General features: G+C 50.8%; 2 protein-coding genes across 2 annotated transcripts in view; one reads left to right on the plus strand and one right to left on the minus strand.

The window, feature by feature from the left end:
- The window catches only part of LOC147599879 (olfactory receptor 14J1-like), a 45711-nt gene that overhangs the window by 16138 nt on the left and 4848 nt on the right, over positions 1–24725 (plus strand). The window lies entirely within an intron of this gene.
- LOC147599880 (olfactory receptor 14J1-like) lies at positions 641–1273 on the minus strand. Its single transcript, XM_086753494.1, has one exon. It carries the CDS (start codon positions 1271–1273, stop codon positions 641–643), a length of 633 nt encoding a protein of 210 aa, XP_086609620.1.

Below are 24725 nucleotides of genomic sequence, written 5' to 3' on the forward strand. Positions count from 1 at the left end.
TTCTCAGGCAGCACCCACATCTCCCCTCCTTCTACCCGCTGGGTCCCCACTGACTGCCATGGCAATACAGAGTCCTCATTTGTGGGTTTGGTGATTTAATGCTTCACTTTTGAAGGACTTGAACTTTGAAGGTGTTTCACCTTCTGAGTTTCCATTCACTCCCAGCCCAAGGCACATGGCACATCCCCATTCTGTCCTTATCTTTCCAAATTAATTTCCAGAGACATTGTATATACCATCAGCCAGTCATACCTGAAACAGTCTGAGGAGGTAATTGGGGAGCCCATGCACCATCTCTACGGCCATTGGACCCCAAGAAGACAGCCTTTAAAAGCAGAACTTTTTGGTCCAATGGAAATGAATTGTACTGTGAGCATAACCCCAAACACCAGGAGAACGCAGAGAGGAAAACCTTTTTAAAAGACCAATTTACTTTTGCAACATTTTTGGAGGAAGAAACCAGCCTTCAGACACTACACCCAGGAGATTTCCATTTATTGAGGAACAGCTAGTGGACTGGTCACATCTGACAGAGTGCTGTGCAAGGCTTAACAGGATCAAGCCTTGGGAGAAGCAGTATAAACCTAGAAAATTATATATAGATAGAATTACCACAGGGAAATACATCCAGACATGTGGCTTAAGATAAACTCTGGGAAACATGAGGACAAGGGGAGGCAGACTCCTGATAGAGACATGTTGTCCATTGGGCCAGTTTCCATAGGGCATCCTTGAGCTCCTGGTTCCTCATACTGTAGATGAGGGGGTTCACTGCTGGAGGCACCACCGAGTACAGAAATGACACTGCCAGGTCCAAGGACGGAGAGGAGATGGAGGGGGGCTTAAGGTTAGCAAAGATACCTGTGCTGAGAAACAGGGAGACCACAGCCAGGTGAGGGAGGCACATGGAAAAGGCTTTGTGCCGTCCCTGCTCAGAGGGGATCCTCAGCACAGCCCTGAAGATCTGCACATAGGACACAACAATGAACACAAAACAGCCAAATGAGAAACAGACACTGAGCACAAGAAGCCCAGCTTCCCTGAGGTAGGAGTCTGAGCAGGAGAGCTTGAGGATCTGGGGGATTTCACAGAAGAACTGGTCCACAGCATTGCCCTTGCAGAGTGGCAGTGAAAATGTACTGGCAGTGTGCAGCAGAGCATGGAGAAACCCACTGCCCCAGGCAGCTGCTGCCATGTGGACACAAGCTCTGCTGCCCAGGAGGGTCCCGTAGTGCAGGGGTCTGCAGATGGCAGCATAGCGGTCATAGGCCATGACTGTGAGAAGATAATACTCAGCTGACACGAAAAAGAAAAAAAGAAAAACCTGTGCAGCACATCCTGCATATGGGATGTCCCTGGTGTCCCAGAGGGAATTGGCCATGGATTTGGGAACAGTGGTGGAGATGGAGCCCAGGTCAAGGACAGAGAGGTTGAGGAGGAAGAAGTACATGGGGGTGTGGAGGCGGTGGTCGCAGGCTGTGGCAGTGATGATGAGGCCGTTGGCCAGGAGGGCAGCCAGGTAGATGCCCAGGAAGAGCCAGAAGTGCAAGAGCTGCAGCTCCCGTGTGTCTGCGAATGCCAGGAGGAGGAACTCAGTGATGGAGCTGCTGTTGGACATTTCCTTCCACTGCGATTTAAGGCTGTCCAAGGAGGAAAATGCATGAATAAATTAGGACAGATTTATTTAGGCAAAATCTATTCAGTTACTCATAGATACCTCCAAGAATTCATCTCCCCTTTCAGGAAGACCTTTTCCCAGTCCCCTCCATGATCTGTATTTGGTGCTGGCTGAGGGTGACTCTGGGAGCAGGGAGCTGTGCCGTGGTCTCTGCAGGATTCAGTCCTGCACTATGGCAATAAGTAAATAGGAAGATGGAGTGAACTCACATGAAATCCACTTCTCTTTTCAGAGAGCTTTCTGCATTGTCACTACCAGTTCTCCCAGCTCTGGAGGTGAGCTGTGGGGATTGTCTTTGGTTTGTTCTGTTCTGGTTGCTCCACCACAGCTGAGGACTGTTGGAGTCCTTGTCATTCCTGCTGCACTCCAAGTGAAATCCTGTGAGTGCCAAGAGGTGAAGGAACTGTCCCTTAGTGTGGAATGAGGACAGACCCTGGTCTCAGCTGCCCTGTGCTGGCACCTCTTTTGAGCTGGAGGACAATCACACTCGCGTGTTTCTCCCCCCCAAAAACCTGGACACTTCTGAGAGCAGAGGAATTCAGTTTCCAAGTGTACACCACCCTATACCTCACTCCTTCTCTTCAAAATCAGGGACGATCTTGGTGCTCTCCTCCCAGGCAGGGACACTGAGGGCTTATTACAGCTGCCTGCACACAGCTGCCTAGCAGCATTTCCATGGCTCTAGCCCTGGAAATTTTCCTGCACTGGGCACCTGGAAAAGCAGTGATACCGTGGGACAGTTGCGCCCCTCTGAAGGGCAGCCTGGAGCCCTGCAGGACTCCCCGGGGAAAGAGTCAAATATCCTAAAGCTGGAGTGTCCTGAAGAAAAAGTCAGAGCTTTTCCAGCTGCACACATTGCATTGTCTATGGCCCTAAAGGTTAGGAGAAAGTTTGGTTGCTTTTCCTCCATGGAAAAATCTCCATGACAAAACCTATGGAGCTGGTGTCTTGGCTCAACCTCTTTGGTGGCCATCCTCACCCCTCTCTTCGGTGGTCAGGTTTCTGGGAAGGCAACTGATGGCAAGGTTCCCCTTCACTGAGGCAGGGGAGGCTTTGCTGTGTACAAAAGAAGACCAGAGAATTGCTCCAGGAACAGTCCCTTCACTGCAGGGCATGGCAGGGAGGTGCCCGAATCCCCGCTCCCACCATGTTTCTGGCATCAGCTCCCTCTCCCTCTCTGACAATGTCTGCCACCTGCAGCTGTCTCTGCTGGGAACCGCTTCTCTGTGCCCAGGTCTCTTCCCTGGCAGTGCTCACAGAACCAGAGCCCCATCCCACTCCCCGTGTGCTCAGCTCTGCCCTGCAAACACCTCCTGGCAGCAGGGAACTGTTGTGGGGGCAGCTCTGCCTGTGCAAGGGCTAAGGAGCAGCTCAGAGAGTCCTAAAGAGAACGGGCATCTCTGTGTCTCCTCAAGAGTGGAACAATAAATTCCCCTCTCCCACTTCCCACCCAGCCAACCAAGAGGACTGATCCCAAAGCACAGACTCCTTCCCTTTCAGGGAAACCACACTTTGACCATCCCCTTTACAAATCCCTTTGGAAATGACCTGGGGGTAGCATGGAGCTTAAAGCAGCGCTGACCCATGGAGCACACTCTCGACAGCAGAAGGACCCTGTCCTGTCAGGGGTCTCTCCTTCCACCCACAGCTTCTCCCCACAGCCCTGGCAGCTGAGTCCCTGCCGCATCACACTACACACAGTGGTGAAGGGACCCAGCTCGGAAGGACAGCCCTGGGCACCCCTGGCTGCACATCTGGCTTTGCACCCTTGCACTCACCCCCCACACAGGGCAGACATCATGCCCTCTCCTACTGATGGTGCAGCAGGGAAGCCCTGCTCAAGAGCTCGTCCCCCTCCTCCCCTACACAGGGGAAACTGTGAGAATCGTCCTGGCAGTTCCTACAGGCTGTGGGATGAACGAGCTCCAGGAGATCCCTCCAGGAACACCAGCTTCAATGCCCTGCAGCCAGGGACTTACCGTAAAGAGGGCTGTGAAGATTTCTGCCTCACCGAGCTCTCGGCATCCTCCCACCGCAGGCTGCCTTTATCCTCTCTCTGCCTCGCTCCTCTCCCCTCAGCTCCTGCAGGCAGAGCCCTCAGCCCTGCTGCGCTTGGCAGAGGAGCTGCTCCTGGGCAGAGCTGTCTCTCTGCAGCGCTGCCCTGTTACCATCAGCTCCCTCCATCCCAGGAGCCCGGCCCAGCTCAGCAGCAGAGGCCCAGCCCAGGGCAGCACTTTCTCTGTCCCCTCTGGGCTCCCTCCAGCTGTCCCTGGGGCTGCAGGGCTGACAGCTCCTGACAGGCACAAGGGTCATCCCTGGGGAACAGCATTTGCAACAGACTGAAGTAATCCCTGACTGTCCCTCTCTGAACACTGAACCTGCTGGGAAACAGGCTGAAGTCATCACGGATGTTCCCTCCCGCAGCTGGGAAGAGACACTTCCTTCCAGCAGTGTCATTGCTCCTCTCCGGAGAAGAGTTGGCCATGAGAATCACCTTTCCTTGTCCCTCTGTTAGGCAGGGTGCCCAGACAGTGACAAGGAGGGATCTCCTTTACCCCTGCTGAGGGAAAGGACTCAGCAGAGTCAGTCACGGCATCTCACCCTGGGTTTGCAGTCCTAGGGCTGGAACAGGACCCATCTCCCTCCCACGCACACCCCAGACCCAGAGGAGGTGGGATGCCTCTTGCCTCCATTCAGCTGTGCACAAAGAGCTGCACCTGCACGTGAGCTGTTTTTCTCAGCTCCCTTTGTAATTCCTGGTGACTGAGGGTGTTGTTCAGCTCTGAACACCTGGTGACATTTGAAGTGACACCAGAGTTTGTCCAAGAGGTGTGCAGGCAGCTGCAAGCTCCAATTGAAGCAGTGCTGATGGAGAGGACAGCATCTTGGGGCATCCTTCTGGAGCCTGGTGGGGAATTTGCTTGGTAGATGGAAATGACAGCAGTTAGGGCAACAAAAACCTCCCCTGTTCATTATGTCTGAAGTAGCCTACAGAGGCAGTCAGCTGAGGAAATGGAACCAAGTCTCCCTCAGCTCTGTGTCCTAGATCTCCACTGCCTGTAGTGGCAGTTTTCTCATGGACATCCCCACATTGCCTGACCTGATGCAGGGCAGCTGCTCAGCTACAGGCCTGTAGTGCTACAGGAGATGCCAGCATGCTGCAGCACAACTGCATGGGGCTGGCAGGGACAGCACAGGCCCTGCGGGAAATTCTGCCATTCCTGTCAGAGCAGGTGCAGGGCAGATACCCCAGACAGCATCACCAACAAATTTGAAGCCTTTGCACCAGCCCAGGTGGCATCTCAGAGAGATTCAGTTTCTGTCAGCCACTGACTGAATCCCACCACTGCAGAGAGGCAAGGGGTGACCCAAGTTCATCCAGTTCATGAACAGGAAGCCCATCACACTGCTGTCTCAAATCATTTTGCTACTCCCAAACATGGTTGGTTCTTCTTTCCATCAAACCTTTGCTCAGACCATTGACAATACAACCAAGGAAGTGTCAAATGATTTAGACTGTGTTCGTGCGTCACAGCATGTCCAAAGCCAAGGACATTTTCAGCAGCACCTTGACCTCCTGGAGCTCAGCTTCTCCTCCACCACAGCCCCTCAGGGGCAGCAGAGACACTACAGACAGCAAAGCCTTCTCCTGCCAGGGCTCCAGAGCCCAATCCTGGTTTTCTCTGGCCTTGGGGACTCAGTGGGTCCCTCATTTCATCTTTACCCTGTCATCTGCCACGCACTCCAGCATGTCTCTGGTCTCCAGCAAAGCATTTGCACACATGGGGTCTTGGGCACTTGTTACCATGCTTGCCTGTGACAAGTCTGAGCTTGGCCCCGGTGCCACAGCTGAGGTGCTGCAGCCCAACCAGGCACCAATGCCCTCAGCCTGGGGCACAGGCAGGAGGAGCAGGAGTCCCATGTGCCACCACAGACTTTTGGCATCGGTGGAATAAACGGTGAGGTGTGGTGGGACAGCTCACACTGCTGGAGGTGCTGCAGTGGTGCACACGGGCTTTTCAGGAGAGGCAGGCTGGAATGATCCAGAGGGGGATGCCCTCCGTGTGCAGGAGCTCATCGTGTGTATGGAGCTCATCTGTGGGATGTGGTGAGCCCTTGTGTGTGAGGGTGAGAGGAGAGGCCTGTTGGTGTGACATCCTGGTGGGAGAGGAAGAACCTGCCATCAGGGTAAGGAAGTGTAGCAACCCAAGGAGGTCTCCAGATCAAAGCTTCCAGGTCTTATTGGAGACTTTAATGGCCCTTATGCCCTTAATGTCTCAGATTCCATTTCTGCTGAGACACCAGGCTAGTGTCACAATGAAGCCACACTCAAACAGCTTCAAAATGTCATGGAGACTGGTGGAGCTCCCTGGAGGCTTGCAGCACCCAAATATTGCATGGATCTGTCAAAAATGAGCAGAAGAGTTAAAGGCTGGATATCCAGAGCATGTCCACATGGATCCCATTTTTGGGTACCTTAAAGAGTAGCTGGCTGGATTTAGCCCAGTTAGGTTGTCCCTGGCCATTCTCTTGGCTGTCTGTGATGAATGGACAGGACTACTGGACACGAGGAGAGTGGTGGTGGTCTTTGACCTGGAAAGCAGCAAGGCTTTCTGCATGATCCCCCACACTATTCTTGTGGTCAAGTTAGGATCTCATAGTCTGCATGAGTGGATAAGTAGATGGGCAAAATACCAGCTGGGTGGTAAGGCTGGAGAGATGTGGTCAATGTGTGGAACTCTGTTTGGAGGCACCTAGCCAGTAGGGCCCTGCAGGGGTCTATCCTGCTCAGAGGGCTGGGTACCCAGAGAACAACCGGTCTTACTATTAAAGGCTGAAGCAAAGAAGGCATTAAGTACCTCAACCCTTTCCTCATCCTTTGCATCCATGCCCAAGAGTGCTGCAATGGATCAGTACCACTTTCTCAGGAAAGACAGGCTGGAAGGATCTAGGGTGGAGTTCCCTGCAAGTGAAGAAATTAACTTTGAGTATGAAGCTCCTCTGTGGGGCGCGTGAAATGTTTAGTGAGCTCTTGTGGGGAAGGGTCAGAGAAGAGACCAGTAAAGGTGACCTCTCATGGTGGGACATAAGGAACCCACAGTCACGGTGGAGAAGTTGTCATAGGTTTTTTTTTTCCAGATGAGTCTGGCATTTTCTGGAAGGGGAATCCAGCAGGAGGAAAATAGTCCAGGAGGTTTCTGGTGTGACTTGGAACAAGTTGCCCAGCTGCCAGATGGGCCAACAAGGGTAATGCAAACCTGGAGGCATGGAGACCTGCTCAGGTATGTGCAGACTGGGTGCTGTGATCCTGTGATAGAGGGGTTCCAGCTCCCGAGGGGAGTGGGGAAGGAGGATAGATGACTGCAGATGCTGAATGTTAGAGGAGCAGACTTTGGCCTCTTCTAGGGAGGTGTAGTGGGGATCCAATGGTCACAAGCACTGAGAGGCAGCAGAGCTCACTAGAACTGGTCTTCAAGGATGCACACTCAAATGTTATCAGTCAGAAGCTACTGGAGGGGCTACATCCAAGGGTGCTGATAGAGCATCATGATGTCACAGTAAGGCCACTCTCCATCACTGAAAGGTCATGGAGACTGGAGGGGCTCCCTAACCACAGGCAAAAAGTGTACGTTGCATGCATCTTTCCAAAAGGTCCAGAGGTGGAGCTGCTGAGCTCCACATTGGATGAGGAACATGTCTCCCTGAGGGTGTCCTCTTGTGTTGCTTTCCCGGGTGTGTGAAAGAGAAGGTGACTGGATGAAGCCAGGGCTGATCATGCCTGACCATCACCATTGCTTCCACACCTCTGGGTGAGGGGAGAGCACTGTCATTTACCAGGACACCAGCAGGGCTTTCAACACTGCCCCCCACTATATTCTCTTTTCCAAGATCAAACAAGATCAGTGTTCACACAGAGTGAGAGAAAGGGTCATCAGTTTGCTGATCCATGACCTATGAAAAAATCATAAGAATATACAGACAAGCAGCATCAATATTCTGAAACTGAAGAATTCCTACACATTTATTACACTGAGATCTTTTCCTACACGTTTCAAATTCTGCCTGACATCTTCATTCCGGCGTTGATGCAGTGGCCCACACAGAGGTGGCCACTGCCTCCAGGATACCCAGGGGTGCCTGAAGCCCCCACATGGGACTGGGAAATGTGACCCTGGAGCTATGGGAGCATTTCTGGAGCAGGAGCTGGTGGACAGGTAGGGTAGGCCAAAGCATCTCAGTTGAGACAACTCATTTCAGAGCTCACTCAACAGGGTCCAGAGCAGGGGGTGCTTTGGGGGGTCTTAGAAACCATGCTTGGCACAAAAACATGTTTTCCATTGGTCAACGGCCATTCACTGTGGAGAGTGGACTTCAGAAGACGTAAGGTGGACTTAACATACCAAAAAGGAGTGTATTTAATATATTTTTTTAAGCATATCTTTCTTTGTTTTTCTTTTTTTGACAATTAAGAAACATCCTTCTGTGTCTGGGTGCAGCTCATTCTCCCAGTAAAACAGTGGAAACACTCGAGCGTATTATTTTTTTTTTAACCATATCTTTATTTGTTTTTCTTTTTTTTTTTTTTGGCAATTAAGAAACATAGAATCATAGAATCATAGAATGGTTAGGGTTGGAAGGGACCTTCAAAGGTCATCTAGTCCAAGCCCCCTGCAAGAAGCAGGGACATCCCTGACTAGATCAGGTTGCTCAGAGCCTCATCCAGCCTGGCCTTGAAGGTTTCCAGGAATGGGGCTTCCACCACCTCGCAGGGCAACATGTTGCAGTGTTCTACAACGCTCACTGTAAAGAAATTTTCCTAATATCCAATCTAAATCTACTCCCCTCTATTTTAAAACCATTACTCCTTGTCCTATCACAACAGGCCCTACTGAACAGCCTCTCCCCATCTTTCTTGTAGGCCCCCTTCAGGTACTGGAAGACCGCTATCAGGTCTCCCCGGAGCCTCCTCTTCTGCAGGCTGAACAGCCCCAACTCTCTCAGCCTGTCCTCATAGGAAAGGTGCTCCAGCCCTTTTATCATCTTTGTGGCCCTCCTCTGGACCTTCTCCAACTGGTCCATGTCCTTCTTGTGTTGGGGGCTCCAGAACTGGACACAGTACTTCACATGGGGTCTCACCAGGACAGAGTACAGGGGCAGAATCACCTCCCACGACACTCCTCTGGATGCAACCCAGGATGTGGTTGGCCTTCTGGGCCGCAAGCACGCATTGCCTGCTCATGTTGAGCTTCTCATCCACCAGCACTCCCAAGTCCTTCTCCTCAGGGCTGCTCTCGATCCATTCCCCGCCCAGCCTGGATTTGTGCCTGGGATTGCCATGACCCAGGTGCAGGACCTTGCACTTGGCCTGGTTGAACTTCACGAGGTTGGCACGGGCCCACCTCTCCAGCCTGTCAAGGTCCCTCTGGATGGCATCCCTCCCTTCCAGAGTGTTGACGGCACCACACAGCTTGGTGTCATGGGCGAACTTGCTGAGGGTGCACTCTATCCCACTGTCCATGTCACCGACAAAGATGTTGCACAGGGCTGGGCCCAGCATGGACCCCTGAGGGACGCCACTCGTCACTGGTCTCCACATGGACATTGAGCCGTTAACCACCACTCTCTGAGTGCGGCCATCCAGCCAACTCCTTATCCACCGAGTGGTCCGTCCATCAGACCCATGTCTCTCCAGTTTAGAGAGAAGGATGTTGTGCGGGACAGTGTCAAAAGCTTTGCACAAGTCCAGGTAGATGATATTCGTTGCTCGTCCCTTGTCCACCCACAGCCTTCTGTGTCTGGATGCAGCTCGTTCTCCCAGTAAAACAGTGGAAACTCGGGCCAATGGGTTGAAACTCACAGCTACTTTTAGCACTTTATCTACAATGGAGAAAGCTCTATCTGAACAAAGATGCTCTAAGTCCCAGGTGGCCGATGAGAGAAATGTGAGGTTGAAGGCAGGGACGAAGACTGCCCATAGAGTGTTTGACATACCGGGTCTTGACTTCCCTACATATTCACCCTCGAATATGTTTGGTTCCCATACCATTTGGAGATTGCGGATATCACTTAATGTGTAAGCTGAAAAATGAAGAAAAGTGGAAGAAAAATAAATCCTTTCCTATTGTTATTTACTATTGAAATCTTTTCACTTGTGAAAACTCCCTAATTAATCACATAAGAACTGAGGAATTAATTGATGCCCAGAGACTTGGCTAGTTAGGGAATTTTGCATGTTAATGAGCTCTCTGGTGCCAAGTTCCTGTACTGCAGGTACCGAAAGTGGATTCAAGTGCCCTCTAGAGCAGTAAAAGTCCGCAGCAAACTTTCAAGTCTCTGAGGATGTTAGCAGTCCCCACTGAGGGCCATCACTGAAGGGACCATGGAGGAATGAGGAGACATGATGACTGTCCCTGAAGCAGAAAGTCAGAGGCACTGCTTACAGGCTGAAAATCAAATGTGGAAGTGGCTGTGACAGCATTTGAAGTGTTTCATCAAGCAGGATGTTCAGGCACTGCCCCTCATACCCTTGTCAGGGGGATTCGTTCCCTCGTGGGTTGCTCAGGGCTCTTCCTGGGGGCAGTGGGATGAGGAGGTGTGTGACGTTGAGTGCAGAACAGCAGTAGGACACCTCCCAGGCTCTCTGGAGAGTGGGAGAGGAGGAAACAAGGCCCTGTGGCTGTAAGGAGTTGGTGTCCCCTCAGGGGACTTTAGTGGAAGAGATGGCAGTCCGAGTCAAGTGCACAAGGATTTCTGATCTGTTGGGGGGTCTCAGCCCCAGCAAAGGGACCATCCCCACCACAGGCTGTTCTATGCTGTCCTATGCCTGTGCCTGTTTCTCCACAGATTTTTAACCACCACCCCTGCTTCCCTACTTCACTGTGGCTCCATGCTGTCCCAAGATTTACTGATGACTCTCTGTCCTCACAGACTATTTCCTCAAAAACAAAATTATCATTTTCTGAGGTTTTGCCACTGGCTGTGAGTTCCCCATCACCTCTTCAGCTTCCAAAGCGCTACTAATGCTTCCCCATCACCCCAGATGTCCCAACCCTCCAGATCTGCTTGAATGCTCTGTCTCCATATCCCAGAACTGAACAGCATGTCCTCCTTTTTCTGCTGCCTCAGAATCAAAACTGAACCTGTTTCACTTCAGCACTACACCCCTCCACCCCCTGCTATTTCAAGTCTTCTGTGTTTTACACACTTGCTGGCACACGTACTCTGCTCTCTTCCTGCACTCCCATATCTCACAAAGTTTTCACTCTTCCCGTGCAGTGATGAGACCTCAGCCCAGGTGGTTTGTGCATCCTCCAGGCTCATGGATGTTTCCTGAGGTCCATCCAGGTGCGGGCAGTACAGGAGGGGAGGAGAACAGCATCAGTTCATGGAGCATGCAGGAGCACAGCCACTCCCAGAAGCGAGCAGTCCCCATCTTCTAGGCGTATAAGATAGAAGTGCTTCTATCATCCATGAGGGACCTTCCTTCCTGCCATATACCAAGCACAAACCTTCTCCTCCTCCTCCACTTGTAAACATCAGCTGCTTTCCATTTATGGCCTCAGACATAGTTTAAGGATTTGCTGAAGCCATCAGCCTTTGCCTTGTTTCTCATTGACATCCCCTGACCTTCCCTCCCAGGCCTGCACATGGCCAATCATTGCTGCTCAGGGTCAATCCCTCTTCAGAAGAGACCTTGAGCTTCCTGGATCTTCCTGGTGCTTGTTACAATCTTCTTTGCTTCCTCCAGACCTCATGGTCAACTTTCTTGTCTGTAACAGAGCTTTTACGACCACCTCTTATGAAATGCTTGTCTTTTTCTGTACTCACAGAAAAGCACGATCCAAACAGATGCCGAGTGAAACATCAGCAAGAACCCAATGAGCTACCCCCATGCCTGTGGCTTCCTGGCAAGGAGCTTGGCCTGAGACAGGGATTCATGCTCTGCCCTTCTGTAGGAAAAAAAAAAAAAAAAGAGCAGTTTTCACACCACTTGGGGACACAAAGAGCGACCTTCGCAAGACCACCCTTCATCTGACCCAGTTTAGATGTGTCCTACTAGGTGCGTTATCATGCTTTGTGTTGCAAACACTGATTCAATTGGCATTGCTCTGAGTTGCTACTACAGAAGCTGGCTGCTATATTACATAAATTTATATTTAGTCAGAGGAAGGCTTTTTTTTCTTTTTCTAAATACTGATATTCTTAGAGAAATCACACAAACACATGAAAGATTGAAGGACTCTGACCCAATCATCTTCACATCTCAGGAAATGGGATGCTGGCGGCCAAGGGAAGGATGGTTTGGACACTATCCTGGGATTTGGGTAAGGGAAGAATCTTCCCTGTCCCCAACAACCTGTCCTCCTCATTGAGCTGAGAAACTCTGCCAACGAGATCTGAACTCACAGCTGTCTCAGGTAGCTTATGTCTAACTGCAGCCAATGCTGTCCTGCCAGCTCAGGATCTGAGCTTCCATTTGAGTTCAAATCATTTCAATTCACACTACCTCCATCTTCCTTCTAGCACTCACTACTGTATGAAAGAACTGCCCTGGCCCTCCATGCAGGATCGGAAAAAAAAAATTGATACCTGAAATAAAATTTTTCCCCTTGCTGGAAATGTGAATGCAGCCGGCTGGAGACAAGAGACCCAAGGAACTCCACTTCCTATAAGGCCAAATAATGAAAATGTCTTGTAGGCTGTGGAACTTAACTGGAGAATTTGTGAGTTCAGACAATGCAGCTTGCCTTATTTTTGCCGCTCTCAAAGGACATCTAAAGAGGAGTCACACTTCTCTGGACAACACGCTTGGGTGTTCCCAGGAACCTCAGGTGGCACGGGATACCAAATTCTGGGTTCAAGGAGACGGTCCAATGCATCATCTCCATTTCTGCAGTGGTGGCATTGATGCCTGGCTCGAGTGGAGACTGTACATGGATGCTGACTTTTGTGGAGCAATCTTCTTAGACCTCAGAGCTGGCCCTGCTTGGAACGAAAGGAAGGACTAGAGAGCTTCTGAGCACAGGAGAATTCCACCCCGAATTTCCCCAGGAGCCAGACACCCTCACTTCCAGTTGAGTCCTTTCTCTCAGGGCACACTGCAAGGAACAAGCACTTGGAATGGATGGTCGGAAAAGGGACTGCTGATGGTCTCTGGTCCAGCCTCCCACCCAAGTTTGGGTAATCACCAGCCATGGGACAGGTTGGCTGTGGCTTTGTTGAGCTGAAACCTGAAAACCTCCAAAGATGGAGATCACAGAGAGTCTCTGCGTGTGCTGCTCCAGAGCAGCACCACCCTTCTAGCCAGTTTTTTCCTAAGGCCCAGTGTGAAGCTCCCAGGAACAAGCTTCTAGCTCTTGTCCCTGCCATACCACCTGCCACTGCAGAAAATCTTGGCCCTACCACCTGCCTAGGCAGGTGTCACCTGCTTTTAGATTGCCCTGCGCCTCCCCTTCAGAAGATTAAAGAGCCCCAGTTCCCTCAGCCTCTCCACACAGCTCATGTGCCCCTAACACCATCATGACAGACTTCCTCTGGACTTTCTCCTGATTTTCTTTTCTAAATGGGAAACCCACCGACTCATAGGGCATTCCCCATAACTGCAATGCTCTTCTGCCCAGGGCATTCTTCAGCCAGTCAGGTCACAGCCTGCCCTGCTGCATGAGGTTGTTCTGCCCCCAATGCAGACATTGACCCCTTTGCCTTGTAAAACTTCAGGTTTCTGTTGCTTAAGGCCTCACGTGTGTCAAGGTTCTTCTGGACTGAAACTCCAACACATCAACATGTAAGGTGTGTGGGCCAATGCCTCAAACAAGAGAACAATAGGAGGAGTTGCAGAACACTACAGGTAATGAAAGACATTGATGTGTGTGATGGAGTTGCTGCCCAAGGTAAAAAATACCACAGCAAGCATCTCAGAAATGACAGAATAGACAACAACACAAGGAACGTACAGCCAATGGGGAAAGGGTTAAATGTGTAGGTTGGTTTTTTTTGAGTGTATTATGACAGTAACAGGGAAGACCTCGGGTGCAGGGAATTAAAAGGGAAGCAAAGGATATGGTCAGGGCTCTTTGAGGGCACCTGTGAAGCAGCCCTGATCCCTCTGTGAATTATTTCTGTGGTCAAGCAGATCCTGAGGTCTTTCCCTAATTTGAAAACATGAAAAGGGAGGAAGGACAGCATCATGCAGGCTGGAAAGGACCTCAGGGTGGGTCTCAGCCAACCTCCTGCTCAAATCAGGGCAAGACCAGATTACTCAGGGCTGTACCCAAACACATCTTGGTGACTTGGCGGGACAGAGTTGACACATACAGCTGGGAAACAGCTTCCAGCACTTGACTATCTTCAAGTTGGAAAATTTTTTCTCTATATGTAACCTAAGCCTCGTGTTCAGCTCATTGCCTTCTGTCCTTGTGTCTTGTGTATGATGGATGTGAGCCTGACTCACTCTTCCTGGAAACAGTGCAATGCTGCTGCATGTTCCCCCAAGATCTTCCTTTCTCCAGGCTGGACAAGCCCAGCTCCCTCAGCCTTCTTGCAAAGGCCAAGTACTCCAGCCCTCAACCATCTCTGGGGCCCTTTCCTAAACCTGCTCCAGTTTGCCATCATCTTCCCTATATTGGCCTCTGAAATCAGGACACAATATTTGGGAAGGGGCTCATGATCTGGTCAAACAGCCCAGGGCACTGCTCTCCTCCCTTTCTACCAGGGCACACAGCTGTCTCCTGTTCAGCTCACTGTCCATCAGAACGTTTCCCTCAGAGCTGCTCCCAGCCAGGCAGCCCCAGCCTGTGCCCTGGCCAGGGTGAGGGCCCTGCAGAGACAGAAACGGGCACTTGTCCCTGTGGGATTTCCTGATGGTTTTTGGTAATACGTGCTGTCCTGCTTCTTGAACCCTTTCCCTGAGCACAGATGCCTGGAGACCTTTTCAGGAAAGACTCAGGTAACGACTGAGACAGCCTCACTGAGTCCCTCAGCTCCTCCAGCATCTGCTGTCGTGAAATCCCCCTCCCCATTCACCAGCAGCCATGCATTTTCCATGTTCAGTCTCAGTCTCTGGGGAACAATCAAAGCTCTTCTTTTTGCTCTTGACTTCCCTGGCAACCAGCATCTCCAGGTGAGCTTTGCCTTTCCTTCAAACATGCCTCCACAGTGAATGCAATATATAGGTATTTCTCCTTTGCCTCTGTCCTTGTTGACACCTCCTGGCAGCTGCTTCATGGCCCCTGTCAATGTCCTGCCCCTCTGCTGGCTCAGCCCTGCTGCCCATACAGTCCCACAGCCTCACTGGGCAGGCTCGGTATGGGGAAGGGTACCCTCAGGGGTGGGGAAATGTCCCCCCATTATGATCCCAATGACAGCCATCAGATCACAGCTCCCCCGTGACCTTCCGATTTTTACAGCTTCCCCCAGCACCCAAACCCTGCGGTGCCCCAGCCATGTCCAATGTGGGGCTTCGCAGACTGCCCAGCTCTGGGGTCTGTTGGGATCTGGGAAAGGACAGAGTCCAGGCAGGGCTCGCCATTCCCCCAGACCGGCCCTTGGCCCAGCAGGAGGATGGAGATGGCCTCACAGCAAAACTGCCCTATAAACCTAGGGTGAGCAGCCCATGCTGGAGATGGCCAATGAGTGAGGCTGGGGGTGTTGCCTTTGACGGCGTGGCGACCTGGTTCAGGAACGGCACGGCGACCAACCCCAGGCCGCTTGGTCCATCAGCTCGCAGACACCATTGTGGTGGACAGCAAATGGCCTTTATTGATGGGTAACACGGCCTTATATAGCTTGGGTTTACACCGTCACTTCCGTCTGCTTACATCACAAGCTAAACGCTATTGGTTATCAGGAGAGGGGCCCTATCTTTCTGTACAGCACGATATCTTCCAGTCACCAGACCCTAACTACCCACATTTCCCCCCTCCCTATGCATAATTAAATTGGCTAAAAGATCACAATCTTTTCCCATTCGAAAGCAAACAATTTTGACTGGCTTCATGGAGGGGGTGGCAAAAGAAAGCATCCTTCAAATCCAGAGCAGCAAGCCAAAGTGGTTCAGGTGTCAACACAGTCAGTAGGGTATATGGGTTCGCCACTTCTGGGTAGAGGTCTTTTTACTTTCCGTACCTCCAGTCCCAACAATATCTTTCCAGTGAGCGAGTACACAACCTAGAGAACTTTTCTCTAATATTCCTCCACTCTGACCCCCTCCCATATTTATTGATTTATTCTCTCATCCTGTCTTTGCTCCGTGTCCAGCAACTCAGTTGCTGTACCACCCCTTCCCCAGAGTCTGACGGGGGCTGCCACTCCCCCAGAATCCGACTGGGCAACTACTTCCTCTTTTCCCTCAGTCTGACTTCCTCTTTTCCAGCGTGCACATACACAGCCCTCTCTTTACTCACCTAGGACACTCAAAATTCCAGCCAAACACTATCCACAACTTTTCATTACAGCACTTACACTCTGGAACAAACACAAGTTTACAAGAGTTATCGTGGTGTAAAGGACACCATTCAGGACCGTCGGGGTCCCACAACAAGGGAGCAAAAGAATCTACAATGACAGAACACAATAAACTACTACCGCGGTTACAAACACACACTTTGGATCCAATTCAATCTTTGCATACAAAAAGAATATATACACCGTAATTTTGGATAAAAAACATACTAAGTGTATAACTAAATTAGCTAAAACATTCTGTTCTTGTTCTATGCTTTACAACAATCTTAAAATATATATATCTTAAAACAGTTGTTACCTTAAAAAGATCGATTAATGGCACTTTGTGAGTGGGTATAAAAGCAAAGGCAAACCTAATACTACTAATAAACCAAATTTAAAATACTGTGTAATCATCTCGCGATAGTGAGCATAAGGCACACTGGGCAGATGGTAAATGGGGAATAACTAGGAGTAACTGAGTAATTGGGGATAACTCTAAACAAACACAACCTTAAAGCAGTTGTCGGTGTTCCCTGTGTTCCACTAACATGATGTTAACTGTCTCTAACCGGCTCTTAACGAACGACACGAGTCTGTTTAATATACAGGGTCCGAAGATCAATGCTATCACGATCATTGCGATCGGCCCTATCAGGGTAGATATCAGGGTGGTTAACCACGGTGAATAGCTAGACCATGATGCAAACCAACTTTGTTGTGCCTCTCGTTCCCTTTTCCGTTTTTCCAATCCCTCTCGCAATGTGGCTATCGAGTCTCTGACCACTCCAGTGTGGTCCACATAAAAGCAACATTCCTCTTTCAAGGTGGCGCAGAGGCCTCCTTGTTGCATGAACAGGAGGTCTGATCCCCGTCTGTTTTGTAAAACAACTTCTGAGAGCGAGGAGAGGGATTGTTCCAGAAAACTTATGGATTTTTCGATTTTTTGCAGGTCCTCATCGATGGCGATTTGTAGTTGAGTCAGGCCTTGTCGCTGCGTAACCAGGGAGGTCACTCCCGTGGCCGTGCCGGCTACTCCCATACCGAGCAACATCGCTATCGTTACCGCTGTCAGTACTTCTCTTTTTTGAAGTCTGATGTTAGCTTCTCCCCAATGATAGCACATCTCTTCTTCTGTATGATATAGGACCCTAGGAACAATCAAAACTTGCACACAAATGTCAGCGGAATCATTAAAAAGTTCAAGGGACACACAGGGGGTTACCCCCAATTGATGACAGATCCACATTCCGAACGTAGACGGGATCGCCCATTTATAGGTTCTATTAATCGTAATGGTTTTCGCACAAACAGCACTAACCCAGTTTGCCAGTGAGATATTACCAAAACACACGCCTTGGCCTCTGACTTGGCTCAGGGTAATTCTTTTTTGTGGTGTGTTCCACCTACACTGGATAGGGTTGATATCTGATGAATAGTCAAATGAAGCATTGAGGGCGACGCCCTTGTAGAAGGGGGGATTCATATCATAGCATAACCAGCAAGAACTCGTAATATTCGGGTTTGACTGATTCAGCGACCAGAAGGCAGCGTTTAACACATCAAGAAACGGCTTGTTGGGCTGGTAGTAGGGGTTTACATTTGATTTGCTTAAGGGAACTACTGGTTCAGGTGGTAGGGGACTGGTTGGAACGGGGGTGGATATCGGCGAAGTTTCCTTTCTTTCCACAGGCCCAACATGGTCCTCTGGATTGATTTTGGTGCTGGGGGGATGCTGTTGGCAGGTTCCCCAACCGAGGGCAGTTTGCTACAACGTGGCGCACCTGGCAGCATTTAAAACATGCCATCACATTAGCTATTGCGGTGCGGACAGCCGCCTGGATCGGGGCTAAATGCTCTTCATTCATGACATGCTTAATCATGTCCGTGATATCTGACCCCATTGGCAGTGATCGTAGGATTTCTTTGGTTGTTGAATTACACTGCTGACGTAAGCAATCTGCAACAACCAGGCCTTTCGCTTCTGAAGGCAGGGTTGAGGAGTCGACCGCTGCCCGGAGGCGATCCACAAATTGCGTAAAGCTTTCGCTTTCATTTTGCTTTATTGTGGACCATGGCGATGGCTTGACAATAGCTCTAGAGGCTGTGCGAATAGCTTCTCTGGCCGCACGCGTAGTTGTCGTAACTTCATGGGCCCACATGCCCTGGGCCTGCGCCTGGGGGGTAATCATTGTCGGGTCAGAACCCATCAGCCGCTGCAGGCTGGAGCCATGTAGTGGGTGATCCGCCCCGGTTACTTGGGCTAGTTGCTTTGCACAGTTGTCCTCCCATTCTTGTTTAAAAACGATCATCCCTGCCCCGTCAAAGATCAGTCTACAAGTTTGTTTTATATCAAATGGGAGCATGTCGTCCCCACCGAAGACACCGTCTATACGGGTAGAGACCAAGGCAGAATTGAGCCCTTTGTCCGCAATTGCTTTAACAATCGCTTGTATGTCCTTGGGGTTTATTGGCGAGTAAACCCTTTGTCCCCCGTCTGCCACCCGGACCGGGAACGCCAGCGTGGCTGTTGGGACCCAATCCGCACAGGCAATCTTTATTTCCCTCCAATCCGTGAGAGGAATTTCTTCCCCTCGCAATTCCTTTTTATTTTGGCTGGGGGTATTTTTGCTTTTGACTCTATTTACCCTCGTGTCCTCCTCCTCTGAGTCTGAATGAGTTACAAGCCACTCATCCCAGCTACTGCCTGATTCCGAATCAGAACTGGACTGACTGGTTACTTCCAGGTTCCGGTGCTTTTTTGTTGGGCCCCGCCCACTTCCTTTGTGGGCGGGCCGTTCCCTCCCCCTTGGCTTGTCCCTCTGTCTTGGTTCGCCCCACCTTCTGCTCGGCGGGCCGCTCTGATTGGCTGTCTGCCCTTCGCCCGCACTCCCCTCCCCTTCCCGGTCGCCCCTACCACCCTTCTCCTTCTCGTTCTCCTCCCCTTCCCTTTTGTGCGCGCTTGTTAGCTCTAGTGCTTAATCCCTGTTCCTGGCGGGGACATCTTCGCCCCACCCTCCCCCCGGGGTTCAGCGCCATTTTGAGGCGCACAAGGTGGTGGTCTCGCCCGGGCTTCGGCGCCCCCGGCATCCTCAGCTAACCCACTCCAGAAGGACAGTGTGCGCTTCTGCCCCTCCGTAATAGGGTCAGGGTTCGGGGATTGAGGGGGCAAAGGGTTCAGGGGTAGAGAGGGTGTGTCGCCCTCTTGTAAGTTTTTAGACTCCGCGGAATCATCGCCATTTGGGGGGTGCGGAGTCTGCGTAGCTGCCCCGACTCCCAATTTCGGAGTGACTAACAAAGAGTCCCTTGCCGCCCTCCATGTTTCCTGCTCTTGTAAGGCCTTCTGCAGGGCCTGTACGACTTTCCCCCACGACTTAAGGTTTTTCCCACTACCCGAGGACATCGTCTCCTCGGCTAATGCTTTAGTGCATTTATCCCACGCTTTGGGGCGGAGAATAGCCACCGGCTGGTCAATGACCTCAATTTGTAAAAGCCTCGCAACTGCGAGAGTAAAATCTTTGGGCTTACAATCAATACCCCACTGCTTATGTAATTGTGATACAACCTTCACAAGGCCTTCCATACTCCTTGTTGGTCCGGGAGCATCCTCCCTGCCGGGCTGGTCCTGCCGCTCTGGCCGCCGTTCACCCATCCAGGCGACTTCCCGGGTTTCGGCACCACTTGTTGCCTTTGTTGGCGTGGCGACCTGGTTCAGGAACGGCACGATGACCACCCCCAGGCCGCTCGGTCCATCAGCTCGCAGACACAAGTGTGGTGGACGGCAAATGGCGTTTATTGACGGGTAACACGGCGTTATATAGCTTGGGTTTACAACGTTATTTCCCTCTGCTTACATCACTAACTGACTGCTATGGGTCATCAGGAGAGGGGCCCTATCTTTCCGTACAGCACGATATCTTCCGGTCGCCATACCCTAACGACCCACAATGCTTGGTACTGTCCAGGGCCTGAGCTCATGCACAGGGTTTGGCTCTATTCTGGGGGAAGGGTACAAAAACAAGACACCCCGTTTTGCAGTTCTTGGAGTTTATAAGCAAATGTTGCTGCTTCAGCTACAAAACCAGGATATTTGTCTAGACTCTTTCACAGTTATTGAAGTTTTTAGCATTGTGGTTTGTCGACATTTTGCTCGGTTCCATCCATCGTTTAGCGATGTTGAGACATTAATTAACATTTTCAGTCTCTGACAAGGGAGGTAGATTTAGATTAGATATTAGGAATTTTTTTTTTAAACTGAGGGTGGTGGAGCACTGGCCCAGGTTGCCCAGAGAGGTGGTGAATGTCCCGTACCTGGTAAAATTCAAGGCCATGTTGGATGAGGCTCTGAGGAACCTGATCTGGTTGAAGATGTCCCTGCTCCCTGCAGAGGTGTTAGACTAGACAACATTTAAAGGTTCCTTCCAAACCTAAATATTCCAGGATTCTAAAATTTCCGCTTAAATAATATTATTCTCGGCATTTGATTCCTGTTTTTTTTTGATCCAAACACCTCATGTAAAAATGGAGCTAAACTCCTTGTGTAGAGAGACACAAGGAGCCAAGAGCCCAGGTGCCGCATGGGGACCTACGGCCTTTCCAATGCTCTCCAGTTTCCCCCTGCCCTTGCACCTTGATCAGAATCAGATCCCTCTCAAGTACCCAGGTGCTTCTTTGAGCTTCAGAGAGTGAGAAGCCTCGCCTCGTCTGTCAGCAACAGGATTATCTCTTCATGCAGCTCGTTCACTGTGTTTGTATCTACCTGTGAAAAGCATCTCCGGTGAGGTTATCCCTGTGGGTGGTGAACCTCACTGGAAGCACCTTAGACTTAGCATACATTTGCCAAATGTGGTTCTTGTTTATTAAACTTTACCATTCTCTCCTTCCCTTTGTTTGCAATGAAGGAAACCCTGCTGTGCCTGTGTGCAGCCAGGTCTCTCAGAAAAGCAGGTGGGAGTTGGTGCAGAGGAGCTGCAGACCTGGGTGCAGAAGTCTGATGTCAGGAAAAGTGATGCAAGTCCCAGGGGGGTGATGAGAGAAATGGCAGGGCTGAAGGGGTGTGGAATCAGGTTGTCCATGCAGTGTCTGACCTCCAGGAGGAGCTGGTCCTACCCATCCTGATAACATTGGCAAATCCCCTGCATCCATATCAACTGGGCAGTGCTGCAATCACTCCTTCTGACAACTGAAAAAGTAATAAAATTGAAAAAAAAATAAGAAACTTAAAAATAAAAAATACTTTTATGTTGAATACTCAGAAAAATCTTCCCCTTTATGTCCACTCTGGAGACCCTCCAATTAGCTGTCCAAGACCTTAAGACTGTAGGAAATAAATGGAAGAGACATGGCTTTTTGCATTTTAATGAGCCCCAGGGTGCATTTGATGCTGAGACCATGAACCTCAGACACTGAGAGGAGCCTGGACAAACCCCTGAAGGAGCCAATGTCAGAAGCAACCCCTACAGTCTCAGGGAGTATTAATGGGTCCCACTGAGGATCGTTACCAACAAAGCCTCCCTGGGGACTGGTTACAGGAGAAAATGGGAGGCAGAGATGAGAGGAAGGCAAAGGCCATGTAAAGGTGGCTCTGATGCTGAGTGAACCTCCATGTGTTGCATGAAGACAAAGGGCCATGGCCTGACCCCCAGCCCCTGGGAAGGGAGATCCTGTGGGTCACACCTTGCTCAGGGTTTTTCCTGGGGCAGTGTGATGTGGGAATGTGTGGTGCCATGTGCAGGAGTACGGTATGATGCCTATGGGTCTCTCCTTGGTGGGGTCAGGAGGCCTTCATATCCTGGTGCCACCAAGTTGTGGTGTCTCCTGACAGGCCTTGGTGATCCAGGCAACAGCCATAGTGGGGGTAAAGACCTTGGCTCTGTTGGGAGCTTCTAGCCTTGCCACAGCCCTGGACCATCTCCACTACAGCCTGTCCTACAGAGTCTCATATCTGCGGCTCTTTCCCTGCACGCTGTCAAAATCTTCCTTGCTTCCCTCTCCTGATCTCACCAGACCATATCCCTAACATTACCCATCTCTCTCTGTGCTCCCTGATTGTTCCTCGAAACACGAAGACACGGACTAATCTCAATTCCCTCAGAGTGACCTGTTGTAGCACAGAACAGCATTTGGAGAGACATTTCTTTCTCTTCATGTCAAATCTCAACCTCCTAAGCTGTACTTTCTCCTTTTCTTTTTGTCTCATGTTGTTTCTCACTGTGAAGCAAAGGTCCACCGTCTCTGAAACCACCCTTCAAGCACTCTCAGGCTACTCCTACACTGCTCTGAGCCTGTCTGCCACTGGGCCAAAGATGCCAGGTCTCTCCTTCTCTATACATAGACCATAAGCTTGAGGCTCTGAACCCCATCTTGGGAGACCTCCTCTGGGCACTCTCCAAAATCAACAGGTAAGAGCTTCAGGGTCCAGACCATGGCCTTTGAGGGTGCTAAAACTTGATGCAATGAGCTTCAGGGGTAATGCGGAGCTGTCTGACGCAGTGTCTCCCAGGTTCTGCTTGCAGAAAATGGAGGGGAGGAGAAGTTCACCTGACTTGGTTTACATGGTCACATAAAAAACAGGAGGGTTTGTGCCCCATGTACATCTGTTCTCTCATCTGCTGAATAGGTATCAGACAAGAGATCCCAGGATGATAAAAACACTGAGGTTCAAAGCAGACCTTGGAAGATCTATAGAACCTCAAAACAGGGTCAGGTATATGGCCAGACCTGCTTGCTCAGGGCTTGGTCCCTGGGTCTTGAAAATCTCCAAGGATGGAGGATTTCACAATGTCTTGTGGTGACCAAAGCTTGTTGCAATGTCTGGCTAGCCTCATGGTAAAAAAGATGAGCCCTCCCCCTTGCTGTGAGGTGCCCCTCAGCCATCCCTTCTGCAGGCTGAACAAGCCCAGCTTCATCAGCTTTTCCTCACAGGGAAAGTGATCCAGCCTCTGATCATCTTCAGGGCCCTTCACTAAACCTGTTTCAGCTTGCCAAACCTTTCCAGTGCTGGGGTTCCCAAAACTGGACACAGTGTTCTGGGTGTGGCCTAACAACCTCCACATAGAGGGGGAGTGCTTTCCCCCACCATGTCCTGGCCATGCTCCTGGTTGTACAGCCCAGGGCACTGCTCTCCTCTCTTGCTACCAGGGCACATATCTGCCTCCTGTCCAGCTCCCTGCCCACCAAGTCCTTTCCCACAGAGCTGCTCCCCAGCCTGTGCCACGGCCAGGGTGAGTGCCCTGCAGGGCCAGGAACTGGCACTTGTCCTTGTGGGATCTTATCAGCAAAGCCTGAGGCAAAGAAGGCATCGAGTGCCTCAGCCCCGTCTGTGTCTGCAGTTATGCCCCCTCCACCCCATCACTCAGCAGCACCTTCCTTGCTCAGCCTTCACTGCAAACTCAGTGACTGAAGCTCTTCATTTTTCTCTTGACCTTTCCTGCAGCCCCCGTCAGCTCCAGGTGATTGCCAGCTTTCCTAAACACGTGCCTGTACGCAGAGGTCACACTTCCAAATTTCTCCTTCATGGGCTGTCCTTGCTTCCACCTCCTGACTGTTGGGTTGTGGCTCCAATCTGTGACCCGTTCCGGAGCCAGCCCAGCCCCACTGCCCAACACACGCCCCCACGGTCCTCCCTCATCAGATACTGCACAGGACAGGGTGTGTTTGGGGTGGGGAAACTGCTGTCACCAGACCCCCCATGCCAGACCTCAGTGTCCATCCCCATCAGCCCTCCTTCGTTTGTAGTCCCCCAGTGCCCAGATCCAGCCAAGCCCCAGCCGTGTCCATGCAAGGGCTCACCAACAGCCCTGCTCTAGGGTGGCCAAGGTCTGGGTGAGAAGAGCGGCTGAGCAGGGCTGGCTCTTCCCCCAGCACAGGTGCCGAGACCAGCAGGAGGATGGAGATGGCCACAGAGCAAAACCACCCACAAACTGGTGTGAGTTTGTAGTGCTAGAAATATCTGACAAAGGAGGCTGGGGGGTGATGGGTGCCCTGGGGCACCTTCTGGGACTGTCCATGCCACCAAAGGAATGGACCAGCCTCCTCTTTCCTGCACTTGCCTGTCTCAGCTGCCTTCCAGGAGACTGGGCTGTGCACCACACACCCACTGCAGCGTGTCCTTGCTCTGCATGGTCAAACATCTACGTGAACATTGGTGTTGTCCTGTCCCATGTGACAACTGTGCCCTTGGCTCCTGTATCCCTTCTGCCTGCTGGGGCTGGGCCCCAAGCTCCAGAGGAGATCTGAGAGATGAGAGTAGGGGCAAAGGACTACGTTCCAGCTGCTTTATCTTTGCAATGAGCCGAGTTCCTTATGTACATTGGCTTTACGAGAGAGAAAAAAGAGGTTTCAAAATTAAGAAAAAGTTATATGAATAATATATCATTACAATTCATATTATGACAAGTTTAAAAAAAATTTTAAAAAAACCAAATAGACGAACAAAAGACAGACTGGGATTTTACTGCATTCCTGGGAGATATATATAGCTGGTGGTTCCTTATTAATGATGGAAGAGGTTGTATTCATATAGTTTCCTCAGGGCATCCTTGAGCTCCTTGTTCCTCATGCTGTAGATGATGGGGTTCACTTCTGGAGGCACCACCAAGTACAG

Source organism: Chlamydotis macqueenii, chromosome 8 (assembly GCF_036417535.1).
Source record: "Chlamydotis macqueenii isolate bChlMac1 chromosome 8, bChlMac1.mat, whole genome shotgun sequence".
NCBI classification, from domain to species: Eukaryota; Metazoa; Chordata; class Aves; order Otidiformes; family Otididae; genus Chlamydotis; species Chlamydotis macqueenii.